This window comes from Heliconius melpomene, chromosome 16, assembly GCF_056956725.1.
Source record: "Heliconius melpomene rosina isolate 202511_hmr_F chromosome 16, ASM5695672v1, whole genome shotgun sequence".
Taxonomy (NCBI): Eukaryota; Metazoa; Arthropoda; class Insecta; order Lepidoptera; family Nymphalidae; genus Heliconius; species Heliconius melpomene.
In genome coordinates, this window is record NC_140404.1 from 7,719,829 (window position 1) to 7,732,501 (window position 12,673).

General features: G+C 32.2%; 1 protein-coding gene across 1 annotated transcript in view; it reads left to right on the forward strand.

Moving 5' to 3' along the window:
- Positions 1-33: 33 nt before the first annotated feature.
- LOC146530893 (uncharacterized) overlaps positions 34-12,673 on the forward strand; it is a 47,195-nt gene continuing 34,555 nt past the window's right edge. Inside the window, exon 1 of the mRNA XM_085199587.1 lies at positions 34-701. Within this exon, the coding sequence (XP_085055713.1) occupies positions 558-701 (144 nt within the window). The 5' untranslated portion in view covers positions 34-557. The remainder of the gene's footprint in view (positions 702-12,673) is intronic.

Sequence of the window (12,673 nt, forward strand, 5' to 3'; positions counted from 1 at the left end):
CCATGTAGCATTGAATAGTGAATACGCAACTCGAGACTCGCTCACTCGACTCGAAAGACGAGAACTCGACTAAATTGTAAAGGCACGTTACGTTATACGACTACAACGCGAGTTCAGTATCCGGTTGACAGCCGGTGAGGCGGCGGCGTTATGTTTTTTTAGCGCACGATACGCGCGCCGCCTCTGCGCGATTTTCTTTAATTTGTAAATATATTTTGTACGAGACTATAAAAATTGTGCAGTATAACAGCGGAGTGCAAGTGATTATATAAAATTATTGACTTAAAACGTCTATTTGAGTGCTCTGTGCTGGAGCACAGCACCTTTGATACACTTTTAATTCAGCACTGGTTAAATAATAATGTTGATTACTAATAGCCAAATATTTATGTGTAGTCAATAATATTAATTATTAAACGTTGGTAATTTGGTAGTATTCGGTATAGAGACTCTTGTGTTGCTAATATGATTAGAAGTGTTACGACTGACTATTATTGTATGAGTTATAATTAGTATTATCATAAGAATTGGTGAGGTGAAATTGATCGTCTGGTTTGATGATTTCCAAATCAGCAATGGCGGATCGCGAACGTCCTGCTAAAACTCCCATCAGGGTGGGTTTTTATGATATAGAAAGGACCATTGGCAAAGGAAATTTTGCCGTTGTTAAGTTAGCCCGACATCGAATAACGAAGACTGAGGTAAGGATGTTACAATTTTCCTATTATAATCTTTTATGATATCTCGTACGTGTATTAATAATTTTATTTTATTGACAATAAACTCTTTTTCTTTAGCATTTGTTGTGCAAATTGTATTGCGCACTCCCTCATATATCGTCGTAAATATGCACATATATTTACCTATTACATATTTCTTCATGAAATCATGACGTAAAAAAGCATAAGGACTGAAAATGTCATAGAAGCCGGAACATTATGAACGTATCCGTCTTTGATAAAACAATATAACACTTTTATTGCACTCCTTATTAATCATTAAAGTAACACCTAACAACTGCGCTAACATAATGATTTTCTAAATATTCTACACGTTTTTAATTAATTTGATATTGAATAACGAAACAACAAACAGGAACTACTTAATTAATTTTTTTTCACGTTTGTAAGTATTTGTTAACTAACGAAATATTATTTATGTAAGCTTTATATTACTTTCCTGTCTTGTAATAGTTTAACATGTTGTTATTATTTCGTATATCGGACAAATTTATTATAGATACAACAATTGTTTATTTTGCATTTCAGAATTGTCTTTTTTTTTCAATTAAATTTAACCTACTAGAGTTCGCTATGTAATCTGTAATTGCGCGAATTTGAAATTGACAATTTTTTATCACAATACTGTAAAAGATGCTACTAGGCTACAGCTTCACGCTGTATCCCTATGTACACAGCAGGGTAGGCAAAGGGAACCTCGTGTTAAGACTAAAGTTAATTTGACTAGTGTAAAATAGTGTCGGTAAATAAAAAACGCACGTTTTTTAAGAATCATTTCCAAAGTGGATCTGTATTTATAATCATTATTTTGCTAACACTAGGTTTACTCTGCCTACCCTGCGTAAAAATAGTTCAATTATCATTAATTTTTACGCGCTAAATTTCTAATAGATATGGATATGATTTATATTTTTTTTATATTTTAAGTACAGGTAATCGAAACATACATTTAAATCATGTGTGAGTTAAATCATCATTTATTTAGCAAATAATCGTAACTACAAACATAATATGATATTGAGAGAATTATAAAACAATGCAAGCAATTTACTCTAAAAGAATCAACAACAAGAATTAAAACAATAAAGAAAAAAAAAACAGATTATAATAAGTCTCACGTCATTGGTGGTACTAAAGTGTTGAACTTAACTACATGGTTACTCAGTAAATCTTATATTTAAAAAAAAATCGATTTTAATTTTTGATTTTTTAATTTTTAACCGTAATTGTGACAGTTAATATCCCATCATTAATGTATTGTAAGCTGATTTTGGCGCGAAAACATGTTGACGTACTCGCATACTAATATATTATGTTCTGAATTTATATGACTGATTTGTTTTTAATAGGTCTGTAATTAATTCGTCACGTGCGCGGCGCTCCATTGAAAAGACGAAGTATATTATCTAGTATATGTATTTCATTTACAAAGTTTTTATATTTTCTCTATAACTGTTATTATATATCGGCGAGAGTATAATGGTACCTATATAAGCATAATGAATGATAATGAATTTATATGTTTTTTTTAGACAAACTGAACATAAATGGAAATTTTGTAAGAATAATAAGTTTGATGATAATTCCATTTTATATCCAGTTTTTGTATTATATTATATATTAACGAGATGTATCTGTTATTATTAGACGGACAGAAGTAGTGCAAGAGTGCATTGAAGTGGGTCGTTGCCCTAATACCGTTAGGCATGACTCACTACGCTAAAATCTATTGTAATTGACTGTTATGATATAGATACATTATATATAGACACGAAAAGTTTATCTGTGAAGCAATTACACTTACTTAAACTTTTCCATTAAGACATCATGTAAAAAGGATGCATCAAAATATAACTAAATCTTACCTAAAAATGCTGCTGTGTGCGGGATACAGCGTGAAGCTGTCACGCTGTATCCCGCACACAGCAGGGTAGGCAGTGGGAACCCAGTGTTAAGACACTCTGTTCCCCAATCATCTTACCTTCGTTAGATATATAAAGGTGCCATTATTTGTATTTAACATTTTTTTATATGTACCTATTAAAAAAATGTATCCCTATTTTTAGCATTGATAGTAAAAATTGCATTTCTGAATTATTTAATTATATTATAGGTAGAAATTAGCGACCGCAGAAAAATATATTAGTGGGATATTCAAGGTATTTATGTCATTAAAAATGTTATTATTTTTATTTATATAATACCAATGACATTATATCTTGATTTTTTTTTTTTTTAAATGTAGCAAATATTTCCATGAACATATTAAGTATCAATCAGCTATTCGGTGTAGTGAGTCGGCTGAGGTCGAATGCGCGTTGCCGCGTCCCGAAATACCACGGCATCGACCTTGTCTTCGGATGCACGCATCATGTTGTTTTTATTATTCAACATTTTTCCGTGTGAACCATTAGCGCCAAGGTGATGGCCAGAGGCCGTCTTACGAACAGCCAATATTCTGTATTTAGTACTTAGTACATACCCATTCCGCAGATTAATATGAGTAGAACAGTAACTACTACGTTAGCATAACGCAATGTCTCAAGAACTCGGTGAAAAGTGGGGAACGGAGTGCCTAAACACTCTGTCTACACTGCTGGGTGCGGGATACAGCGTGAAGCTAAAAAAATAGTAACGACTGCAAATATTCACACGCTTCGTTCATTCATCGTGATCGATGCTACATTATCACGATTTGATAAAATACTGCGCACATTGCGAAGTGATTTGTTGTAGCGATATTTATCTCACGCAACGCAACGAAGTGGAAGTTTGTATTAAAAAACTGGTTAAGTGCGAGTTGGACTCGCCCACTGAGCTTCCGTACCAATTTCAGGATTGTACGTCAACGGGAAACACAATTTGCAAAATTAGACAAACTTAAGTTTGCAGATATATACACCCAGTTTTGTAATGATTTTTTTCAATGAAATATATATTCTATAAAACTTCACTTTTCCTTTATTTGTGCCAAATTTCATAACTGTAGGTCCAAAGTACCCATATATTTTGATTACGCGGCTAATTTCACGCAAAGTGGACCAAAATCGATGTTTACAGTGTATGTCTTGCATTATTTGATTATATTTACTTGTGCTGCAAGGGACCATAGACCTGAATATTTGATATTAATTTCAGCTTGATACTTCCACACGATCTCATGGCCTTGATAGAGGGACAACAAAGTAATCCTATAAGCGTTCCGTTTTACCTTTTGAGGTACGGAACCCTAAATACGTTAAGAAAGTGATCATAAACACGGCGCGTGACGAGAACGTATAATTCTCGGGCAAATATTTCGCCAGGAAATCATTTGGTATGGCACGCGTTCAGTTTACACTGGGGCGGTTGAAAAATGCCCGTTTGACGCAAATGCGTTATCTATTTTGGAGTTCTGCGTCAGAGGTACACTCTTATCTGTGTTCTGCAGTCTGGCGGTCACCTCAGCTATGTCTTGAATACTTCATTTTTGGGTAGGAGAGTGTTCTCAAGGTCTCACAGTGACAATGCTATACCGTCGGTTAGTAGCAGTGTGTAAATCTGCTAAATCTGTTGTTTTTTTTAGTTATGTACATTTTTCCAATCGAGAGTGTAAAAAATTATAGAAACTTGAACTTTATTTTATTTTGCATAGTAGAAAATACAAATCATTTTTCGAAATTATACAAAAACCAAGGCAAAAGCGTGAAACTGTAAACGCTGCTGGTTCCATTGTTACACTAGGGTCTCTATCCCTACCCTGCTACATGCGGGCTACAGCGTGAAGCCGAAAAAAAAAATGTTTAAATTATTTTCATATTTCTGTGGATTTCACCAAGAATTTGGTCACTCAAAGTGCTATATTACGGTTTCCTTGAGTGCTTTTCAGCACTGTACTTTTCTTCCATTTCAAATAATAACGACTGAAACGACCCTCTTAAAAGTTTTTATACGAGAACAAGTTACTACTGTTACTCTACGTTTTACACTTTTTAAGTGTTAATTCGCCATTCACTTAAAAAAAAATACAATCTGATCTAAATATACTTAAATACAAATACAATATTCTAATATTATACAGATGAGTATCTACTACGTACTAGTACGTAGGTTAAAAAAACGTACAAAACCCAAGGACTAATATTATTTAACCAAATAAATATTACAATAAAAAATATTATTTAATGGAAATATTCCATGTTCGTATTTATATAAAGAAAAAAAAACAAAGTTTGTCATTTTTTTGTAAAATATATTTTCATATTTATACAGTGGTGCCTTTTGTTTCCGTTAACAAAATGAATATGAAACGAAATATGCAGCAAATGTGAAACTCGTGTGGAAAACATTGCACTGACAGAACAGAACAAATTGAATCTAGTGGGAGTAGGTAGGAATCCTTGAAAAAGGTTTTCCGTGCCTACGACTGGGGTGGGAGGTGCTAGAATGGAGGGCACTACGCTTCCCACTGTGGTTTCGTTCGACGTATACGAACGAGCAAAACTCTTTAAAAAATACCTGTATTTATCATATTTTTGTTCTAGTTATTCATATAAAATTATCAAAATAGATATAGGTAGTTAAATTAAAACGGAAAATTTTAAATATACATATAAATGTTGTTTCAAAACAATTATGAATTGATAATTAAGGATATAAAACGTTAATAACAATGAATGTTATATTTAAATTAGACCTTAATGTAAGTCAAGGCTTATTCTGATGGAATGATAATTTATGCAATGATAATTAATTTGAGGCTCTCGTCTGTAGAATTTCACCTCGTTATTCCTACTGGGTTTGCAATGTCGGTTGCAAAACTGCAGCAGTGGAGTCATTTACTCAAAGAAACACAAGCATTGCATACGATAGGACTGCAGAACAAGTACTACGTAGAGCAATGTTTCATTATGCTCAGAAAAATACTACGTGCAACGTAATCTCAAGCAAAGCGGCCCGGAGGACGGAGGGAAGGGAACCCTATCTATCTTTGTCACCCTCACGCTTTCCCGCTTTCCTGCTTCCTCGCTTCTATTGATCGTCGTCTAGACTTGTTGATCACAGTGAATTCGGACGGCGATGGATACGTAAAAAGCCAACTCCTCGATGCGACAGCCGTCTCGTTTACATCAATTCTATTTAATAATCAAATAATATAGGTACTTTTACCCTAGAGTATACCATAATTATAGGTAATCATGGTATACTCTAGGGTAAAAGTAAGACTCTAGGGTATAAGTTAATTTTTATAGTACCATTTATTGATTCGGATAGTGTTAACTTAATAATCAACGTAAGAAAACCAATATCGTCGCCCAAAATATAGCGATGACGTTCGAATGTTTGATAAATCTCGATTATAACTCATTAACAAAAGTACTGACGTCACAGAGAGATTTATGTTTTATAAAAAGTACTCACCACTCACCGCAGGTGCGTCAATGGCGAGTGTAATACATCCACCCGATGTCTTGAGGCTTATCGTAATAATTATTATAAGAAAATAATTGACGTAAATGTCTCGAGCGATGTTTATAAACTTAAATTATATGTTCGCAATATTTAAATATATGTTTTATGTTTATAATATTTGTAATACATACAATTTAAAGTAAAGTAATAATTTTAGTAATATTAAATAACTTTAAACTGAAAATTTTAGGTCAACTTTACTGGGTAAGGTAGAAATATGAAAAAGTAAAAATTATACTCTTTGACCTATTTTCCAACTAATGTATATAATTACTAAAATTATGTTATATATATTTTATCTGTCATATTCGTATCTATTAAAGCTACGCTTGTTATCTATCGAAGTAATTATTATATGTGCGGCGTTGAGTTCTGCAACTCAACACGCAATGCCTCCAGAATTCAGCAGGGAACGGAGTGTCTTAACACTAGGTTCCTGTTTGCCCTGCTGTGTGCGGGATACAGCGTGAAGCTGATTTATTGTATTTATTTGTTTATTTTTAAGTAATTATTATTACCGAATCGAGTGTTTATACGTGATGGCGAATACGCCAGTCCACTTGTTAGCTTTAATGGTAAGCACTATAAATTAGGACCATGTCAGAGTTGCAGGCGGTCTGGCAATGAATAATGATGTGCAAATATTTCGTGTACATCACAAAACATAAACGTAAATAGTTTAAACAAAGCTGAAAGTTCGAAAATATAATTATTTATTAAACATAAATGTAAAATATATATATATTTTTTATTTGTTCAAAAAAATATCGATTAATTGGTTTAAATTGTTGGGTTAATTTATTAGAGGACCGCCTTATCAAAACTGGTATTGTAATTGTAGAACTGATGATGTGGGGTTTTAATCTTTTTTGACCAAAAAATTACGGATATTACAGAGAACGTTACACCTAATAGCTTCCTTGGACAACTCGCCCGGAAATACACTTAATGGGTATAACAAATTACTAGTGTTTCCTGGTAACAAAATAACTCAAATGACCGTGAAATATATATTAATAATATATAGTTCCTAAATAGATAAGTGTGTGTTTTATTAAAAAAAACATATCGTGCATATTTCTTCCAATAAATTGATTTCGTTTATCCGGATTTAATATGGCAATATATCCGTTGTTCGATTAAGTTATTAATAAAGCTTAATGTGCGGGACAAGTTAAGTGAATTTAGTAAAAAATCACTACATTCTTTTTTGTGGCAATTGTACTCACAAAGGTATATGCCGCACTATCTGGGAGTTAAACACCCAATGAGACTTCACTCATACCAATACGCTGCAAACTTTTAAATATATTTTTTATTTAAAATATATACATTAATAAATTATATTATAAAAAGTCATATTGTTTATTTTAAAATACACTCATATTATGTGTACATTAGAGTAAGTTGAGATAAATTTAATCTTACATGACGTCATGAAATTCTTGGATGACAAATCGATTATTTTTTTCTAGCTAGTGCTGCTATTAATATAATAAGTGGAAAGATTGTAGAATTATATATTCTTTTAACATCATTTAGACGATTGCATGTAAATAGAAAGGGTTTCTTAAAGCCTAAACAAAAAAGGGAAACATGAGTAGAGCATCCATAGAACATTAATATCAAATAACATTCGAACAGAGTCGAACGAATGAGTGATGAAAGAATGGCAAAAAAGAAATGAAAGGTCAGGTAAACAGCATGAGGACCATTCGGAGGGCATGTATGAAGAGGTTGATGATAGTGGACGAGGCGAAAGAGGTATGTAGAGACTGTAGCGTTTGGAGCTCCGTTCTCTCTGACTATCCTTCTAAGGAAAAAGCGTAAAAAAAAATCTACTAGATATTTTTTTTCCAAGACAGCCGTTATAATGGCAATTTTATAAATATCTAATTGTTATTATTATGCTAGCTAGTAATAACATTTACTGGCTCTACGTCCGGGTACTGATGAGATCGATTTTATATATTTCTATTTATGCTACAATATAGTAATTAATCTCTAAATGTGTCGTATGTACGAGTATGTATAATTTTGTAATTATATTTTAATTGCTTATTTATCGATCTGGTTCCCTAGAGTGTCGTATCGTGTAAGCTTAATTACTTATAATTAGATTGCGCTCCCGCCTGTACTTACCACTTATTAGCAGAAGCTTAAGTTACCTTTTCTTAGTAATAACAGTTCTTTGTAAAAAAATATTTTTTAAAATGCCCTTTTATTTTACTTTAAACTTCAATACTTCGCTCTGGCATCAAGGCAAAGGGTGGCGTTTAATTCCGCTACTCAACACGCAATGCTTCCAGAATTCGGCGGAAAGTGGGGAACAGTGTTTTTATATTAGGTTCCCCGGTTTCCTCTGCCTACCCTGCTGTGTGTGGGGGCGGCGTTAAGCTAAAAATAAAGAAAACAACGCGTATTTTTATTATTAAATAAAAATGCAGAATATATTTATTCAACTTCATATTTTTTATCGCAATATTTTTTTACTCTGTGATATATCTAACCCAATGATATTCATTGACTGACCGAGTTTCAAGGATAATTTGATAAAGTATAGGACGAAAGATGCTCTTTTATTTTATAACTTTATGTTATTCTAAAATTTTGTAAAATTTTCATATATATAAGGAAAAAAAAGTTTTTTCCGCGTAAAGTCTATTGGGACAATGTGTACGTTATAATAGGTGGAGAAATTAAAAATTAATTTAAATAAGAAATTTGAAGTTCTGAAGTTTTAATTTCGTATTATACTAATATTATTAAACTGTAGATGTGAAAACTTTGAATGTGTGTGTGTTACGCTTTCACGCCAAAACTCTAAAACCGATTATCATAAAATTCTGGTACACATGTAAAGCCGTGTTTGTGTCCATAGTGTTATATATAGATATTAAGTTTAATTAAGGGATTAGTATTAAATTTTAATCAATAACAGAATAGTATAATCTATGTTGTATTCCACCCCGGCACGCGTCACTGTTCCACAGCGGTTCAATAACATTAGGTTATTGACCCACTGACAGGTGACCGTGTACTTTAAAAAAAATAAAGTACATACGCTACGTTCAAAATAAAAAAGCGCCTTAAGCTTCGTTCGTGCGAAATAAAAATACTCTTTTTATTTGCATGAAATGTAAAAACAATGGGTTGCTAAAAATATTAATATTAGTAGGTATATTATTCAAGACGCCAAAATCGTCAAAAAAGAAAAAATACATTTTTTTTAACTATATACATGTTATTTTTTTTTTGTTATTATATTTTAATTATTATTTGAAATGTAATGAAGCTTTTGTGCAAGTAGATTAGAAGTCTAAGCTATGTAGAGATACGTCCGAGGTCGTACCCGATGTGACCTTTTTATTTTTTTTTAAATGTTGTTAATAATTATAAAACGAAATAATTAAGTCAGTTCCAGTCGTTGGAACAGGGACATATGACTTGAAAACTCCAGAATTCTGCGGAAATCGGGAAGTGGAGTTAAGACTAGGTTCCCTCTGTGTGTGGATACACCGTTAAAAAAAAAATTAAAATAACATCTAACTTTCCGTTGCACTGCAATCGACATTGGGACTTTTATTTTATTTAAACATCTCAAATATGTGTTTGTACTGTGAGCCAAAACAATATGTCACGTCTTCGTCAGAGCAGTATTTAAATTGTATGTAATAATTGGTCCGTAATATAACGCTCGTCTACATTTATAAGAATAATTATAAAATGTTTCACATTTTAAACATTTTATACAAATATTTAAACATAAAGTTGATTTTACTGTTATTTTAAATTCTGCAGTTATAGCTTTGGCAGGCAATGACACTTATAAAATTGAGGTTTTGTTTGTTCTTCATACACAGGCCACATCCTTTTATGTTTTGTTATTGAAGTTTATAATATATACTAGTGGACCCGGACGCGGCTACGCCTGCTTCAATTATAAGAATATTTATTAAATATATTCATGAAATTATTTTCAATTTTCATTAGAATTAGTAAGGAAATATAGGCCTAAATAATTAAAAAGAATAATAATTAGATACATATTATTAGAAAAAATTATCTGAGTTATTGAAATGAACCAACAAAAGGATTAAAAGTAACTAAAGGATAGGTATTTCTTAATATTAGGAAAAGTACCTAAAGTATTCCGTGCGTGCGTACATAGATATCGACTCTACGAAATAATTAAACATTTCTCTCTATTAAATAGGATAAATTTAGCGGGCAATATCAAATAAAATAAGAAGAGAACCAAAGTGTAGTTTAAATTAATTATAAACAGCAAATAATTACATAAAAATTAACAATAGTTCGAAAATGTATGAAAATTTTTAAAACTGTCAACGTCATCTGCCCTTTCGCGTCGGTCATACTATGCCGCCCGTAGGCTAGGTCATTTGGAATCAGTGACATCTCCTCAATTATTTATTAGAATGTTAAACAGTAAACTATAATTTCAATCTAGATAAAATGCCAAAAGTGACTATTATATTTATTTTCATAAGGATCAATATCAAAATGACGCGGTAACGGTTGCGTAGCGACGCGACGGTTGTTATTAACATGGCAGAATAAATTGCATGTCAAATTAGAAAGTACTTTAAAATATATTAGTATATATATGTATAATGTAATGTTATATAGCCTATAGCACTTCTGAAGAATGCAGCTTTCATACAAAACAAAAACAATGTAAATCGGACCAGTAGATCCAGAGATCTTAGCGTTCAAACAAACAAACAAACAAACAAGCAAACAAACTCTTCCGCTTTATTATATTAGTATAGATTTTGAGTTTTATGTTTTATAACAAAGTAAATAGAGAGAACTTAGTGTTAATACACACTGTTCTCCGTCGATATTCGAGATGTTGCAAGTTGAGTGCAGGAACTCAACGTCGCACTTTGTCAAGCGTCCGAACCTGTAACCATCATTTGAACAGTCAAAAGATGCACCATTCTGGCTTACATTTTTATCTAGAAAAAAATGAACATTTATATAAAAAACTTTTTTTAACTAGGTAGGTATATGTTATAAAATATTCGATTATTGTACAATTTGATTGATTAACAATTAAAAAGACTCATTTTGTCTGTAATATGGTAATTGTCTATTATAAAATATATTTTTTTCGCTATTAAGGTAAACAGTAACAATAAATATAAAAGAAATTCATTCTGGCTTATTCTATACATCATTGTATAGAAATCCCAGTCTGTACAGGGTTAAAACATTTCCATCGACTTAACTGGACGTGATAGATAGCAAGGGCCTCTGTGACGCAAAGATGCGTGCGTAACGGTCCTATCAGCATAATCGGGTCAATGTCAGCTGCTGACCGACATCAGATCACCAAACATCTCATCATCCTCCAACACTGCATCTATTTTAAAATCGGCAATGTTTATTGAAAAAGCATTCGCAAATGGGTTACAGAATATTGAAGCAGACGCCGCCCGTAGTGGCTCAGAAATAGAAACTGAAACATGGATTAGAAATGTCGAAATGAATGCATAGTTGGAATTTTCTACTTGATATATATTATGTATATAAATCAAGCCTCACGATGTAGACCCGTGCACAGCAGGGTAGACACAGGGAATCTAGTGTTAAGACACTCCGTTCCCCACTTTCTGTCGATTTCTGGAGGCATTGCGTGTTAAGTGGCAGAACTCAACGCCGCGCTTTGCCTGGACACCAGAGCGAAGAATTGTATATATAAACGTAAATAAATATTTCACTTCCTCGAGTGGGAACCCAAAACGAAGACGGCCACGAAGGCCTAGTATATGAATACATATATAAATATTTATTTCTATTTCATATAATACGAATGTCTTACTCAATTTGTTTTGTATATTTATATAGAGAAGTGAATATTTTTTACATAATTCCAGATGTTTTAAATTAAAACTATACATATAGTTTTTATATACCTATGTTAGAAAAACTTTTTTCTTAATACGTCATTTTTATATAATTTTAATTATAGTGATTAATTTAAGATTAGATTGTCAGTGGTGTATATAAATAAAATAACAAAAGCTATACATTTATCAAGTTATCTCATGACCTTGATAATATCAACATTAAAACAATGAATTTAAGTTTTGACGTCAGCTCTTATCCTCCACACAATTAAATGAATTTAGTATTTTAGCTTTTAAGCGTTTCGGATTTAGATAATTAATACGCGGTTGTTCATATAATTTTGTTTTTTACTGAAGTTTACACAATTTAAATATTTATACAACTAATATAAGATAAATTGAGGTAGTCATGGCACAGGGGCACAGGTGTGTGACTTTTAAACGAGACTCTTGTGGAACTCTTCGAACTCTCCTCTTTTTTTTCGCTCCTGTATCGAAACCACTCAACACGCTTTACCTCCAGAATTCGGCATAAAGTGGGAAACGGAATTTCCAAACACTAAGTCCTCTTTGCCTATTCTGCTTCATACAACGTTAAGCAAAACA